Genomic DNA, 18296 nt, shown 5'->3' on the forward strand with positions numbered 1-18296 from the left:
GTCCCCCCCCTTTCCCCCCATGCCCCCCCCCCCCCCGTGCACAGGTTGACAGTGATCGAGTGTGAGTGGTAATTCATCTGCCTGATTACTAGCATAATAACCATGAAGGATCAAAAAGCATTAAGTAAATGCTGCTTGGCGGTAATCTAAAATTTAAAAGGGCCTGGACACATGTGAATGCTTTGGATTTTAAGCTTTTACTTGTATATCAGATAGTTCTGACAGACAGAAATCATGAACTTTGTTTCTCTATAACAAATTTATATCTAGCTACACTCCCCTGTTTGTGTTTTCCACAGGTTCAACAAATAACAATGGATCCTAATACCTCAACAAATACAATAACTGCAGCTGAAACCAAAAAGGGAATCTCTTTTAACTTCGAACAGATGATATCAGTAGCAGCCAGCTATAGCAGCTTGATGCTGCACCCAGTAGCTCAGTAGAGCACATACACACTCACACACAGAGAAAGTATTGTACTTTCACAAACAATGACTGACTTACAGAATGAAATGCTCAAAACAAATCCTGCCTTTTTATAACATGGAAAAAATGAATGACCCCAGAAACCTATTAACAAATGTCCACATTTAACTTGGGCAAAGCCACGATCCATGTATTCAAGGCCAGTCAGAAGGCTAAAGTTAGACCAGGGATTAAGTGTCCATCTATGGCCCTTGGGCTATCAATGTGGAGAAGGGGACTGGACAGGGGGGACATAGCCTGAAGAAAGCTGAGGACCAGGACAGGAGAAGAACAACATGGGGGCAAAACAAATAAAAAACAAACTCTTTCTGTATCCGGATCTGTAGTGACAGGAAATTGTGCGTAAATGTATATTCATGGCAGGGAGGGTCAGTGACATCATGTTGTCACCCCCGGTGGGAAACAGTAATTGCAAAGGACCATTTCCTATTTCCCATCAGCCACCTCTCTTTTGAGGGGATTCCTGTATTCTGTGGGCAAAATGCTTTTTACACTTTGCATGTGACTAAAGATAAATCACTGCATTGACTCTCTTATGGGCCTCATAAGAGACGAAAGAAAACAAGTGCACTGGAGCCAAGAATGCAGTAATTCCTCTTATAACAGACTTGTTTAAACCTGACAAGCAGAAAAGTTACTTCCAACTGAGCTTGAAAATAACACAATGGCTGCTCTCTCTCCCCTCCTGACACAGCAATTATACATGCTCGAGGAATGCTGGTACCTGAGGGCATGATCTTTTCACTTTTTAATTTTCTTTTTAAATGGCAAATGCCCTTATCTTCTGAAAGGACCAGTGCCGAAAAACAGTAACAAACTAGTTGTATTTCTGTATGTGTGTGTGCATGGTTTGGGAGTGGCTTTCGGTTATATGTGGCTGCAGGTAAAAACAAAAGAAAGGGTTTACAGTGTAATAACTGCAAGTTGTGATGACCCAACAGGACATTTGTGAAAAACCCTAGAACAAAAAAATATCCATAGCAGAAATTACAGTTAGAATGTGGGCCGTGCAGCTCAGCCACATACAAAGAATCCCTGTCTCATAAACCCACCCAGCCAGAGGAGACATGGAGGGAGGGAGAAGAGGGGATGACTGAGTGAGTAAGCAAACAAGTGAGTGTTTACCAGCAAAAATACTCTGAATACTGAGTTGAAGACGAGCACAACTTTGTATCAAACAAATTGAAATTCAACCTGGTTATTGCAGAGAAATGCCTCTTGCAGCCGACCCTGACTGTTGAACACCCTGTGAAGGAGTAGAAGTTTTTCCTCCACAGGGCTTAATAAGGGCCCATCATCTTGTTATTATGCACTCGTACCCATGCAAATTGCATTTGCAGAAATAAAATTGGAACGGAGACAACAAAATGCTTAAACGCACAAAGGTCTTCAGACAGAAAAGCCTGTTACTACATTCCACCATAATGCCCTTGATTCAATATTCCGACAAAGTACCACTTTCCAGTCTATGTCTGAGCTGTAAACAAGTTTCTTCATCAAAGGAGGCTCTGTGACAGGATCTAACAAGCTATTGCCCTGTCAGCTTGTTGGTAAATAATACCTTGTGATAGCTGATTTATCAGGCTATAGGTGCTGTGAAAGCCTCAGGGGAACCTTTTTTATACTGTACCCTTGAGTGCTGGTGGCTTTAAAGTTTAACGAGAGTTTCAAAAATAGACCAACATTTCCAAAACATAACATCCCAAACAGAGAATAGACTAGGCTTGACACAAGCTGAACTTGGCAGGAATGTGTGTTATTTCATAATCACGTGTCTCTTATGTGATAAAAGGTCAGACACCTGGCACACTCTGTGGCACTTGGCACAGGTAGATAAACAAAGAAACACCTCACACATGAAGATGATGCCAGACTTCTAGCAGGTACAACACACCAGTGAGTGATATCATCTCTCTTACAGCCCCTGGGTCACACAGCTGAAGGCTTTTTCGAATAGATTCCAGTTGACATTGTGAGAAAGAAACAGCCTGCTTTTTACACCTCTAAACAGCTGCAGCACAGACAGCCAATATCTTTTCAGATTATGGGGCCATAAAGTAAAGCATATTAGAATTTCCTTTTGAAATTCCTGTAACATTTCCAGTGGCCATGTGTCTCCTCTTCCTTTCAACTCTGTTCAGAATGAAAAAGGCACATTTTTGAGATATTTCCTCTGAAAAATTTAAAGGGACAGAGATGGCGGAGATTTGGAAAAAAGGTGAGATATAACATTAATTAACATCCTTTCTCAGAACTCAATACTAGCTTACACACGCGCGCGCACACACACACACACACACACACACACACACACACACACACACACACACACACACACACACACAGACACACACACACACACACACAAGGACTTATGAGGCCCATATGTGCAGCTGTGGACTGTGTGTGAACTTGTTGGAAGGGGAGACACAGAGAGACGGATAGCATACAGTGTTGTTTTCTGGTTGCTGTCAGTGGGAGCTTTGCCATCAGTAAAGGGGGAGACCACACTGTTGTCAGCTCGACTTGTTTGTCACACAGAAAATTCTTCAACCAACCCCTCTGCAAGCTTTAGAACACCCAAAGCACAGCTGCAGACTCAGTCAGCTAACAGTGATGCACTTTACCTTAGGGAGGAAACACAAGTCTGATTTTTTTTCAGTTATTAGTGAGCCTGCTTGTATTCAGGGTAGATAGTCAACCAATCAAGAAAAACAAAAGTAAAAGAGCCTGAGACATGATCAAACACACCTCTCCCACTGACACACCCCACAACTTTGATATTGTGTAGAAACTGATGTCAACACTGCTTATAAGAGCAACAAAAATGCGTGCAGAGGATAAACTGGAAATTGAAGTAAACGTTTACCTGTAAACTTAGTGCAATCTGACGGATGTACATCATATTGAGGTCCTCCAATATCCAGAGTTTTTCCTCCATATTTGCGAGTTTATCAACTGGCATCCTTTAGGAAGATATCCACAAAAAAAACGTCTTCTTGGAGTTAATGATCTGGTTAAAACCGCTACCCCGCAGGTACCGGGGAGATAAAGTTCATTATGACAGTGTGCTGTCCAGTCGATACTCGTACAATCAGCGCGTAAAACAATGCGTAAAAGTTCCGATCCTCATCCAAAACAAGACTGGTCGCTCCGGGAAAACAGACAGATGTGGTGTGCATAAAAGCATGGGCTGCACCGTAGTAACCTTGTGCATAAAAAATACCCCAAACCCGTTCACAGCGCGTATTCTTCTTCTCTACTTTTCTCCGGGCAACAAAGATCCTCTTAAACACCCACAGTCAACACCCAGCGGTAGCGGGGAAAGAATGGATCCTTTTAAAATGCAGTTCTTCTCTTTGTGTCCCTGTGTCCCGATTGTGAATGCAGTCTGTCCTCTGTGTGACAAGAGACCTCTCCACAAAAGGGCATCGCCTCTGCGGGAGTGATCGACACAACTAGTCCACTGTGTGCGCCCTGACGCTGCCTAGGCGCTAAATTAACCCCTACGACGCGCCTCTGGTGATAGTAATGAACTTTTTTCTAAAAAGAAAAAGAAAGAGGGAAAATAGAAGAAGAGATCACTGCAGCAGACCCCACGCCCCTTTAAACAAACAAATAGCAAATACCACACCACCACACAAGCATAGCGAGTGGGGAGCTTTGTTCTTTTTACTGGCTTGATAATAAATGGATAAATTATAACCGTGTCGGCTGGCGCTGTTCATGTGAAGAGGCAAGAGTGAAAATGAACACCCAGTGATATTATCTGTAACACCAACTTGATCAGAAAAAGTCTAGATATAGTGCATTAGTTAAATTATATCAGTCCACACTTCGGTTTTAGTTTTAGTTTAAATACATTTTTAAAAAACAAAATGGAAAACATTCATCCAGATGCAACTTTGTGTTGTTGTTAAAAAAATCTGAAAGCCAGATATTTGAAGAAGGAAATATGTGCCTTAGTAGGTCACAGGGTCAGTGTCATTTGGCAAATTCAAATACATATTTCATAGCACAGATCTTTTTAAATCTTTTATCACATAACGTTTTAAATATTCATTTATGTTGGTCCTGGCAAATCTTAGCATATCAAACAAAAACATAGGTTCCCAAAAGTCAAGTCAACTTAACACTCTGTGCTGGGTAAAGTTAGATGCTACAAAATATGAGAAAGTTGTTTTTAAAGAAGAAAATGTTTCCCTACTTTGAAAATACAAGACATTTAAAGTCGTGTCAGGGCATTGACAGCCTTTCCCACCACTCCAGCTGTTTGTTGGCCAGTTTCCTCTGTCCTCAAAACAAGAGAATCCAAAGGTTTACTCCATGTGTCTTTCAGTCATAAACAGTACTGATGTTTCCGCTTCTGTCCTCTGGGAAAAGTGGCTTACAGCCAATGTGCCTTTGCTCTTGAGAACATAAACATCAAGTAGCAGAAGAGAAACCCAAACATTTGTCCCGTTGTCCTCTCCAGCACAATAGGGGGCCTGGCGATTTCAGAGAGTCACTAACTGATTTCAAGAGCTCATCATGAGGAAAAAGATCACTTCTTACAGTGAAGTAAATAAAGTATCAGGGTGATTGTTTTGATGGACGTCACTTTGACATGACTTTTGGGACCACCCCTCGCCACATACATGCCCATTTGGCACTTTGAATCATGTGCTGTAAAGTCTTTCACACAGGCAGACAGTGAAAACAAAGGAGCTGTAAAAGCCCTTTCACCTCAGAGGAAAGAAGGAGAGTAGCCACGGGTGCCAGTAGCAGGCCGGGTCATTTCCCCAACAAAAGCTTCCAGCCTCGAGAGTTTAAATCACTTGCTTAATCTGTCGCAGACACCAACATACACACAGTAAGAGAAGAAATGTATTGTTCTTGAGGTGGAAAGAGAAATAGTTGAGGTGATTGCACAGAGGGAGGGTTATGGGTGCTCACAAAACATTCTGGGACTTTTTTTCATATACAGTATGTGCATGCATTCGATTCACAGTCCACCGTGTGCAGATTCATGTTTATTCAATCCCCTCTTAAAGTCAATCTGGCATGCTGCAAAACTGGAAAAATATTTGCTGAAAAAGAACTTAAACACTATACTGAATTGTGTTAAAACAGGTTTAACTCCTTTAATGAAGTCATAAACTTTTTCTTACAGCTGTTCTCACTTTATTATTGACAGACATGGATGTATTCTTTAGAGAATGAACAAACAACAGGACAACTATTTATTATTCCAACGTCGCTTAATCCATTTAGTCTTTCGTTAGCCTCTCTATTACACAGCAGCAGTTCCTTGAAGCAGAACATGCTGCAGGTAAATCTCCCTGCAGAAAACACAAAGACTGACACCTTATGACAAAAGCCTAGAGGCCGAACAAAAACAGGTTATTATCTCAATGACAGGGCACGCTGGCAGGCAGGCGTGCCGGCTATAGCTAAAACACAGAGCAGTGCTGCTTCTTGGCCAGGTGCCACTGAGGACGAGGCAAACTCAGGTATTCAAAGATAGCAGTGGTTAGTGGAGACAGCTTTAGGTCTGACTGGGATTTTATTATGTTAAATGGTGATTACCTACCTACTAATGGGTGGATTAGCAGTTTGTGTCTAAATGCTTGGTCTGACTGTAGTGGGCCAGATGTGCTAATTGGCTGCCACGAGGGAGGAGTGAAACCAATATATTACAAAATCAGTTAATCCAACCACGAACTCTGAGGTCTGATCAAAACAGGGAGGATAAGGAAAACAGAACACCAACAGGAAGTACTTGTTCTATGAAAAGACTAGAAAATGTGGATAAAATCTGCCCCCCCCGCTGACTCTTGCGTAATAGGTTTCAAGGGGCCTGAACTGCTCTTAAGACAATAGCCGGTGCATTTCTTGTTTCTGAACGGATGTGTAGAGGAATATGGAAAACTTCCTGTCCATACACCTAATCAGCAGGAATGAAAAGGCTGGAGTCGTAGCTGAGGGTAACTGGGACAGCCAGTGGTGCTGCGCCAAAGAGATTTTACAGACAAATGTTTTATATGTAGTTCTTGATGTGGAGGAAAGAAAGGGTTTTAAAAGACTAAAGTTACTAGACTAAAAGTTGTTGGTCAGTCAGGTGGGCAATGGTGATGTTTTGGGCAGTGAAGTGTGGACGGAAGGACAGGCTATCAAGACAAATGGACTGCATACAATTTGCAGCTTTAATGCCTTACTTACCGAAGTGCTTGCCAGATCTAGGAATAGAGAAAGTCTGATGGGGTAAGAAAACAAGCTTTCAGATGATAAAAAAGGTTATATACAAGCCAACAGTTCAGCCAGATTATCTAAACCAGATTATTTGGAAACCAAAAGTAAGTCCACCTGAAATGTTAGTAATAAGAAATTATGATCTCAGCAATTAACTTGGAGAATTGACTGTCATCATTACCGATAGGGACAAAGGCAAAACCTATGAAAATAAGACCCTAGCTGCAATAAATCACAATCATCCTTTAATATCGCCAGACTCCATATGCTTCAGAACACAGAATATGCCCACGGTTCAGACAGGCAGTCTACTATAAGCCAAAAAGAACTCTAAGGAGATGATAGTCTGGGGAGTGTAAAGAAAATCCAACAAACTGATGACTATCAAACAAATGCGATTTTCAGCTTCTAATCAGCACTCTCTTATCACCTCACATAGCAACACCGTATTCATCTTCAAAACTGTAGAGTCCGTGGTAAAGGTTAAAAGCTGTCTGTAGTCTAAAAGCACAGTGTGGCAGCAGAACAGGGCAAGGAAACAGGAGAGGGCCCCAGGCCAGCCGGGCTCCAAACCACAACAAAGAACCCTGACTGTCATCGAGACCCAATCTGAAAACTGAACCGCACCCACACCACGACTCCCACTCACCAAGAGAGACATACGTACACAGAGACAAACCTACACTTAGATACACAAATAGACAACCAGGCATAAACAGACATATACAAACACTCTGAACCATGTGAACATAGTACACACATACACACAAACACATTTAAACTGTGGCAAAAGTGTGTCAAAATGATCAAGGTTTGATTGTCTGATTGCGGCATCCCAAACATTCATCCTCCATATTTTTTTCACACAGAGGGCAAAGAAGTAAAATAAGACCTATTACAGAGCTTTTTCAGACAGGGCACAGGGACATTGAGAGAAAAAGAGCTATCTTTCAACTGATTAATAGTTGCACACTGAAAATGGGATCTGCCAAAGCACCATGTTACAAATCTGTTCCTGTAACATGTGTCATAAATAAGAGGAATGTTCACAAAGGTCTTTAATTTTTGTGACTTCAGAAAGACGAAAGATAAAATTTAACTTTCTGTGATTGTGCACAGTTACAGGGAGAAACATTTTCTGATGAACACAGAAACAGACACACAAACCGGCAAGTCAGTCTACTGAAAATAAAAAATTTAATATCACAGGACTTCAATTACATGGCTGTGTTGCGGCAGGCACAGGGTCACATCTGTTTCACTCGACGACAGCAGCGTGTGACGAGCTGTGAAACCAGACGTATCGTAAGAGAAATCCCCCTGGAGGTCAGTTCTCAGTTTTAGAGCATGAAAAACCAGTGCTGACAGCTATGCACTCATAACTCAGACACAGAGACAGAGACACAGCGTAATGACACTGTAAATCTCATTGACGGTCTACCTTGTTATTAGGTGTATCACTTTCAGTCTGATCTAACTTCTACTTTAAGATTAGAGATGCAGGACGTGGACCCACAAATCATGCAGCTGGTGTTGTTCTACTGGAAATCCCATATTGAAAAAAAGGATGTGTGTGTCACAGTCTATGGATTAGCTTAGAAAAGCTGGGGGAGTAGCCTGCCAAATCACACAGCAATGACAGAACAAGGAGTCTTTTTCACACCTGGTTTGAGAGGCCATCTTATTTCTCAACATGAACCCTTGTACTCTTACCTATAAAGGAAAAACATGCTCAAATACTCAGTTATACACAGACACACACACATATCTATACAGACAGTGGAGCAGCATGTCAGGTGTAAGCAGAGCACTCTGGTTGCTTCCCAGAATAATTACTAACTTTCAGGAACGCTACCTCAGCCATTCACAGGGGACTGCAGCATCTCATCACTCTGAAGAACTGGGGAACTCAGTGAAAGAGAAATGTACTCGTTAGGCAATTCATCTCCATTGATTTCTACCCCCAGGGGTGCAGGCTGTGCAACATCAGAGGAAGGTATGTATGGGTTTAAGAGGATATGTACACTAAGGCAATTCATTTACTATTTACTACTGCTAAAAATGTGAGTGTGAACATGTAAATTAACTTACTATTAATGAGTATAAGGTGAATATAAAGTGAATGTCAACTCTGTCAGGGAAAGGGGAATAAGAGGAGAGAAAGGTACATCTTAGCTCCTGCAGAATCTGACATGGAACAATGGCTCCCTCTGCAGAGCAGATACAGCAACACAGCAAAATGTGTCACCATGTGAAACACAATTTAAAAGTCAGATAGGTTGCATAGTACTTTAGTAGCTCATAATAATAATAATAATAATAATCATAGCAGTAATAATAAAAAGACATTAATTTAATGTGTGTCCATGTAAAATTATAAAATTCTAACGAGACGAGACTAAGAAAGAGAAATAATGTTAGAGAAGGTAATGTGCTCAAATCTCTCTCCAAGCTCTACCAGACATGACAAAGATGAGCTCCACAGACATGAGAGTGAGCACTGAAGAGAAAGCCAGACACAAAACTCATTGATCCATATATAAACAGACAGGCTTTAAAAAAAGCATGAAATTCTGCACTTTTATTTGCTGTGTGGTCACTTCTACCAGACTGTCATAAATGTTTTTAGTAGAGCTCACACCAATAGACTGCTGTTTGCAGTAAAAGTCTGTCTGGGTAAAATCTAAGACAGAAGCCACAAATGTAAACATCTGCAGAAACAATATGAAAACCTAAACATCGGCAGAGAAGACATTAGGGACCATATCTCAAACTGACAAGCATAACATCTTTAAAGGTTACTGATTTTGGGCTAGCTAAGAGCGGGGAAGAAGACAGTCTAAGGAGGTAATTGACTGAACATGGTACTGAAAATCATGTAAACACGCACAAACCATTCATGTCATTGAATTGCCATTTAATAAAAAATTTTATTGGTGATAATTTTTATTGTCTTGCTTCCAAGAACACATATTTGAGTTAAAAATTACACCCAAATCATCAGCCGCAAACATCCCTTAGTCAGTTGTTTTTCTCATCTGACTGGATAGCTACATTTGGGGAATCCCCTAGTGAGAGCTGAGTCTGGATTGCATATACATGCAGTACACATAGAATTTTGAACTCAAAATACATACTGCATATGATAAAACGTGTATAATGTGCTCCCATACTGTATATGTACTGTGCTGTATATGGAGTCTTTTAGTCTATTAAATGTCAGAAAATGGTAAAAGAAAATGGCCACCAAACATTCTTAGAGCTCAAATGTTTTAACCAAGTCCAAAATTTAAGATATTCAGTTTACAATGACATAAAACAGAGAAAAGCAGCAAATGCCCACTTTTAAGAAGATTAAATCATCAAATACTTGGCATTTTTTGCCTAACAAACGACTTAAACAATCCATTATCAGAATTGATAAGAACAATTTTTAGTTTTCTGACTAACTGATTAAATGACTAATTGTTTCAGCTCTAATTAGGTTGTATGTCAATGTGATCTCCAGGAATGGTTCTTAAAGGAAACACAGTATAATTTCTACCTACAGTATGGGTGATTAAGCCTCCAAATCCACCTGAGTGAACATTTGGACAAGCTGATCTCTTTCTTTTTCTTGAGGTAGGCAATAATGGAAAACTAGTGACAGACACGATTAAAAGTAATTGCTGAGACAGCAGGAACAACACAACAATACAACAAGATCTGACACCACACCGTCTGCCACTGGGCCTAGTAAACAAACACATTAAAACACAGGCATGCTGGCAGGAACTAGTACACTATGCAGCATGTGGGGAAGGCAGACATGCATAATAGACCCATCTGCTCTCATCAAGTCAAACACCTGCTCGGCATCATCAGAACAGAGAGCAACATCATTGGTGGTTGTGCCCCTTTGCCCTCTCCTTACCACAAACACTTTCAGGGATCTCCTGGCCAGGCTACACTGCAAAAAATGTCCTTTCATCTAAGATACAGTTTTGAATTTAGACTCAATGCTGCACTAAATTATTTGGTAGAAAAGAGCAGTTTGAGGACAGAACTGCAATACAATACCTGCATCAATCAAATAAACACCTACATTTCCTGGTTATTACACACAGCTCACAGCAGGCATGTAGGTGACTTAGCTTGAACTCATCACTCTGTAACACAGTGCGATTGCATGAAAAGAAAACAATAGTCCAAATCAGTGCAGGAACAGGCATGCACAACACAACTACCCACCATAAAACACACACACACACACACACACACACCTCTAAGAACAGAATCGATTCCTTTCACAGTACATTCCTCTGTATGAAAGAGAGGCCCTGACTCCATTTCACAATAAACTCCGGTAGTTATGTGGTGTATAGGAGCAAGGGATAAAAAGCCTCTTTGTCCAGAAAAAAATGAGATAAGGTGCTCGAATAGAAAGAACATTGGAAAACATGTAGCACAGTGGGTTGACACAGACATGCCCCATATTTGTGTGGAATTGAAGGTTAATCACGTGTCCCTGGTGAAGTTACAGGCTATACTTAGAGCACACAGTGGTGTAATGAAATCACAAAGAGCGCAAGGTGACTTTTTCTCACTGCCTATCTGGGTTTATGGTAACTTATAGCTAAGTGTTACCAATATTTTCAACTGTAGTTCACCGTTGACCTGTTTGGTTTGCATGTCCATACAAAATGTAACAAAATACAGACATGTCTGCTTTGTGTGTTACTTTACAAGGGGTGAAAGAGAGACAAACCAGTCTCCTTAATTTTGATAATTCCATTAAGTTTTATAAGAAGAAGAAGAAAAGTGAAAAATACACACAGTTACATAAATGCCAGCATTTGCAACCATTTGCAAGTGTTCAGCACAGCATGTTTGTCAGAGAATGGCATTTTTCCCACATAGAGACAAAGCCTCTCATGTTTCTAAGCCCGGTGTGACAAGTCAAAAGTGGCTGACAACAAGTGTCTGTGACTGTAAATGAAACCGCACATTGTAATCTGTGTGTGTGTGTGTGTGTGTGTCTTTTTGTCAATGTTTAACAGAAGAATACGCAGTGGGGGTCTTATGTTCACAGGAAGAAGATACCTTTGGCATGAGGCAGTCAATATCTGTTTTATAGTCTGTTAGCCCCCGATAGGTTATGGTTATGGTCTCTGGTGCGGTGTGTATACAAAGATGAACAGTGAAAATAGATTTAGAGATAAAGGGACATAAAACAAACAGCAATCTTCTACGTCTGTCTAGAAGTAAAGACAAAAGAGGACATCCTCTATGTAATCTGGATCAGGAAAGTGGGTTAGCCCAGAAGTGGTGTGGCCCACATAATAGGGTTCTCCTGGGGAAGGGAGGCATTGAAGATGATAGATTGGGGAGAATGAAACAGTGGAATGATGTCAAAGCTCACAGAGGCAGGAAGCAGGTATACAGCTGATAGTTTACCTGCAGCATTAATAATAATAATAATTTTAAATGTTATATATATAGCACTTTTCAATACAGGGTCGAACAAGTCAAACAAAAATCAGTATCTAACAGAGTGGTGTATAACGAAGAATATATAAAACATAGAAGAAGTCAATGTACAGTCAAGGGAATATAATCAATCAATAAAAACATAAACAAGTCAATATAAAAATAGTGAAAAAATAAAATACACATCAAGCTTTGAAGGCTTTTTTTGTATAAATGTGTCTTAAGAAATGAAATGAAACCAGTAACAAACTCTGGTGCCTGATCTTCTCTGGTAGACTGTTCCAGAGTGTAGGGGCCCTGACAACAAAGGCCCTGTCTCCTTTGGTTTTTAGCCTAGACTAGGATTAGCAAACAACGCCCAGGGTATCAGTCTGCGACCTGGCTCCTAGGGGGATAAGAGCTCAGAAATATATGAAGGTTCCAGCCCATGCCAGGCCTTAAAAGTGACTAGAAGAAACAGGCAGCAAGTGCGAGGATGCTAAAACTGGGGTGATATGGTCACATTTTTTGCAACAAGTCGAGCTGCAGCATTTTCAACTAATTGTAGGTGGTGAATTATTTTCTGACTGAGATAGACATAAAGGGAGTTACGGGAGGAGATAAAAGCATGGATGAGTTTATCCAGATCTATGGCTGAAATAAAAGACTTTACCTTGGCTTCAAAACACGAGTTCTGGTCAAAAACTACCCCATGATTTCTGGCCGAGGGCTTAGCGTGAGTTGCTAGCTCACCTAGGTTCGCCATGATGCCCGTATGTTTCTTTGTCATCATCACACATTTTACTGTCATTCAATCTGGGTTCCTCAGATTCAAAAGCTTTATCCACTTTGCAAACAAAGGTAGTAACTGAATGAGACAGTCTGTGATGCACGGAGGAAGTTTCCCATCTGGGGGAGCGGGAAAGCATCCACTGAATACGACACCTCCATCTATCTCTCCATTTGTCTGTTAACTGAGTCACTGCCAGTGACAGCGTCGCTCAGGACAGCGCATACTGTGTGAACAAAGACTGTCTATGTCTGACAATGAGCAACAGACCTTACTCAAGGAGACACTGCTGCTTAGTCACTGTCTAAAGGTGTGTGTGTGTGTGTGTGTGTGTGTGTGTGTGTGTGTGTGTGTGTGTGTGTGTGTGTGTGTGTGTGTGTGTGTGTGTGTGTGTGTGTGTGTGTTTTTATGTGAAACTGAGGCTGGCTGACAAACTGCAGTTATCATGATTGACTAATGACGAGTTCAAAACAGCAGCTTTCATTCATAACACAGAATGGTAAGGGGGGCTGTGAATGTGCTGGCATACATGGACATGCACACATCTCTAAAGTGGATACTAACAGTTTGTATGACTCACTTCCTCTGTGAGTGTGTGTGTGTCTGTGTGTGTGCACTGTACTGTTATCTTTGCTGTCTCTATTGACGCCTTGGTCAGGGTGAAGTCCTATACAAGAAAATGTGCCGTATCTGTAGTTGGGTGGGGTTCACTTGCAACATCAGCAACAGACCCTCAGCTGTTAAACTGCGCCCTGACACCAGTTGCCACATAGAGACACAAGCCACTAACCACATTCCAAGGCCAAAACACTTACGCATAAAAACATGTATAGCCCTCACACTAAGGTAGTCAACTCTGTATCCATTTACAGCAACGAGGACCTGGAAGTAGATATCTGCATGGCATGAGAACACTATAATAAAATAATATGCTAAAAATGAACTGTTTTGAATTAAATTAAAATCATATTTTAGTTTTATGATGCTAATTTTACTATATGTCCAAGCCAAGCATTAATTGTTTTTTCCATCATGTCCAGTGTGTGTGTGTGTGTGTGTGGGGGGGGGGGGGGGGGGGGGGGGGGGGGGGTAAGAGATTATTACTGTATAACAGCAAGGACATTACGTGATTTACATTTGATTTAAATCAAATTCCCCTACAAACAATAAGTCTATTGTGTTAAATATTAAACTACAACCTAACCTTGCCTTGTTGCTTAAAAAGATAAAGAATGTGAGTTCAATAGTGAAATAAGTAAGAATCTTTATTAAATACCTAATTTGAACAATACAGCTTTGTTCTCTCTTTCACCAAACTTATTAGGCAAAACAGTCAAGTTATTGCCATGGGAACAATAGCAGGACATGGTTGAATTTTACTCACAGCTTGAAGAAACTGAGATTAAACAATTTCTCATTTGTGCTAGCACTGAGAGGCTGAGTGGGAACAGTGCTCCACAATGACGTATACACAAAGACTGGGTAATAAAAAAAAGAGTTAAACATTCGCTAGTTAAAATATCCTTCAGCATACCAAGGGAGCCTCCAACCAGAAAGCTCCAGTGGTTGAGCTTTGTTTGAGAGAAAGGTTCTTAGAAGGGGTAAACTTTCCCCTGGCATCTCCCCTGCACCCCTGCAGTGTTCAACATGACATAAAAGCCCTGAGGGTCCACACACACACACACACACACACACACACACACTTAAGTGTTCATACAGATTTAAGATGTACTCTGCACTAAATTGGGATCGAAATTCCATATCATAACTCTCACAGAACTCTATGGAGACCAGATGTGGCAACTTTGACACTGTTGTTGTTCAAGAAATGTGGCAGAATGCATCCATTCCTAAGAACCCCCATGCCAATGACCCCCTTTGCCTAACATTTCATGCCCCAGCACAGGGCTTGGTTTGGGCTACAGAGCAGCGATGGCCCATTGTTCTGTGGGTACACAGAGCTGTCTTGAGAGGGAGACTCGGGGGAAGTTTTGGCATTCCTTGAAAGCAACTCTTTTCTCAATGGGTTCATGGTCTGAAGTGCTTCCTCTTGCTGGCAAAAACATCTTCCTGGCAACATCTATACGCCCTCTTTCCCTCTGTGGATGTCAGGAGCAAACATTTTCGTACATAAACAGGCTTAGTTCATCACAGTTTTCTGCCAGGCCACATTAAACACTAACAGAAGCCACACTGATAGGTTGCCGAACATGAGGCTATAAACCATACATCCGAGCATATGAAGAAAACATATCAGTTAGACAATATCTCAGACTTGGGGGAAATAACACCGGGATGCATCAGTTTCCACTGATAAAAGCAAAATATTCCTGATACCTGAGAGATGATAATATGAAGAAAAAAAAACAACAGGGAAACATTTCTCTAGCTGAACAGAGTTCTGATAGGAGCTTCTGCATCATGTTACACAAATTACTGGTTTGACCAACACATTCTTCTTTTAAGGGTGGGTGTATATATGCTGAGCAAAGGGGACACCCATAGTATCCAAAATGTCACTCAAGCTACTAATTTGTTCAGTTTGGACACTTATGGGTGAGAGTGTGTAGATCTACAGGGTGGAGAAGGGCAGAACACCAAAACCAACCAAACCACAGCTGTTAAAGCTTTTATTCAGCACAAATTAATGGCAGATTCAGAGACCTGCAGGCTGGGAGAGTGTGGGTGGATGGGTGTGTCATCACACACACATAACCACTTCCTGGCCGTGCATAGCTGGTTGTAGCCACAGTGTTGTGGACTAGTAGGGACCATCCTTGAGTTAAACATAATGCAGAGTCGGAGCATTGAAATCGAGGACATTCCATCCCCACCTCCATAATAATAACCACACTAGCCCAGGCTCCCACTGCATGCCTGGGTGGCTTCAGCTGAAACAGCAGACGAGAACCGAGACAGAGCAGAGTGCAGAGACACACTGGTGGCCTTGTGGATCAGAGAGGAGGGATGTAGAAAACAGATGTCTTCTCTGCTCCCACTGAGAGCAGCAGGCAGAGGATCTACGGGACGGCTGCAGAATGGATTTCTGAACAAATGCTGTATGAACATGTCATTGTTTGCTCGGTTTCCCATTCTCCTTCCACTCTCTGACCATATTACCCTGTCAATTTGTGATACGCACACAGCAGAATGATTCAGCACCACTGGACCTCAGAGGATGTGGAGTCAGAACAGAGCCAGAAAGACTGTCAGTCAGGACTTGTCCAGATAATGCTGAGACATTTGAATTATATTCATACAGAAACAATAACTCGCCAAGGATATAATAAGTCTGAAAATCAACCTGGATGCCTAGCAATACAAAATTTTATTTACATAACTGATTGCCATAATTAGGCACATAGTCCACAGAAATTCCCAAAAGTCTGGTTCTGCACTCTCTAAATTAATTTATAATTATTTATTTAAATCATGCTTCCGGCTTAATTTGCCTCCAGCCTCCAGGCACACTAAAACACTTTTAAATTTTTTTTTTTTTACCATTTTACTCCATTCAAAGGATACTACACGTGTCCATTTAACAACAATCATGCTTTGAATATGGCCTCACTGGGGCATGGAGAGTCCTAAACAGCATCTTTTCTCTACCGAATTCACATTTTCATTGCCCACATACATACAAATGAGTGTGCAAGGCAAAGTCGGCAGTACTCACTTTGGTTCAGACCAACAAAGGAGTCTTTATCAGCTGCTTGAGCATTGTGCATTTCGTTCTCCGATAACGTACCATTGACTGACTGAAATTTGAGACAAGCCACCATTACATACCAGTACACATATTTACATAACAGACTAAGATGTTGCCTCAAATAAACACACACACATACACAAAAATGTGATATCCCTTGGCACAGTGAGAAGGGGGTGCTTGCACGGTGAGGTAGCCTGCTTCATTGAAATGCCACAGACTGGTTCCACAGTGGCATTGACAGAGCCCTAAAACACAGAGCCGGAGGAGAGTCCCAGTCTCTGAAAGAGGATCATTAGCATTGGCAGCAAGGGCAGGGACACAAATTAATCTTGTATATATGAGAACCAGCTGAGAACAGATTACAGAGTTAAGGAAGCCATGATTGTTGTTGTTATAAGAAAGGAAGTCTTTACCCTGATAAATAAGTAACACAGAGACTAAATAGGGGATGATAATATGAGTTAGGGGTGGGATATATCTGTGAAGCTTCATTTAAAGATGAATGTAAAGGCTTGGCATATGCCTGGTCAGTGGCTTTTTATCCCCTTTTCTTTTCATTTTTTCTCAGTCGTGCTCTTTACACTTCTGTTTCCTCTCACCCTCACCCGACCCCGCTGGCCAAATAAATACATGAATAAATATTATGTTAAATAAGTAATGAATGCCTGCACGGCCTAAAAAAGACCATGTGTCACTGCTTATCTCTCTTATCACAATGCCTCTGAGGAAAATTGCTTACACTGTTTGTACGCTCTGTACACAATCATCAGTTCATCTGAAAAACACATGAGATCATTCACTCCTGAGATACTGTGCAGATTTAACCCCATCAACAGTACTGCACCTACAGGAGGTGCTGCATGTTTTAGGCCTTTCCCAGCTCGTGTGTCAGATATGAACACCAGATCAGGATAATTCTGACTGCAGATCAATGTGATGGAGTGTGCCTGGCCGCCCTGGGGTAGTGATGCTTTACTGTGACATGAATTATAAACAACTAATACACATAAGCTGACACTGTGTACGCGTGAACACACGTGTGGACAGAGTGGAAAAGCAAGAGAGATTCAGAGAGAGAAGGAGAGAGACAGAATTAATACCCTATCTTTTCTATTTGCGACATTGCACCATTAATATTCCTTAAGTATCCTCTTACAATTGAGTACTCCCTCCCTCCCTCATACTCCACACACACATCTGTCTTTTTTATTTTTTTTTTTTACATCTGTCTAGTATTACCAAAACAATTCTTATCAAAACTGTGTAGATCTATATTGTGTGTTTAGTTTTAGGTAGTATTAATTTAACAGACGCAAACATCCCTAAAACAGAAACATGTTTCTGACTGAAAAACCAAATACCGGCATTCTCAAGTGAAACCAAAGTAATATGCAAACCGCCCAGGGCTCACAGTAAAGTGTGTGTGTTTGTGTGTCTGTGTGTGAAAGAGAGAGAAATGATGAGATAAAGGAGATAGACAGAGGTAGAAGGTTCCATCAAGACAGCATTAATATGCTCTGTAAGTAAATATAATTAGAGGTTAGATTGGAAGTCACTTTTGAGCCTGTCTGATCTGCCGACAAACAGTGGCTAATATAAAGCAGATGTTGACATGGAAGCTTTGCA

At 41.2% G+C, this 18296-nt stretch overlaps 1 protein-coding gene across 4 annotated transcripts in view; it reads right to left on the bottom strand.

Moving 5' to 3' along the window:
• The window catches only part of rtkna (rhotekin a), a 58369-nt gene that overhangs the window by 38860 nt on the left and 1213 nt on the right, over positions 1–18296 (bottom strand). Inside the window, exon 1 of one of the 4 annotated variants that reach the window (XM_046035429.1) lies at positions 3359–3899. The exons of the other annotated variants lie outside the window; for them this stretch is intronic. Coding sequence (XP_045891385.1) covers positions 3359–3454 — 96 coding nt within the window. The 5' untranslated portion in view covers positions 3455–3899. Of the gene's footprint in view, positions 1–3358; positions 3900–18296 lie in introns of those variants that run through there. 4 annotated transcript variants of the gene reach the window in all.

The sequence above is a fragment of the Micropterus dolomieu genome, linkage group LG21 (genome assembly GCF_021292245.1).
Source record: "Micropterus dolomieu isolate WLL.071019.BEF.003 ecotype Adirondacks linkage group LG21, ASM2129224v1, whole genome shotgun sequence".
NCBI classification, from domain to species: Eukaryota; Metazoa; Chordata; class Actinopteri; order Centrarchiformes; family Centrarchidae; genus Micropterus; species Micropterus dolomieu.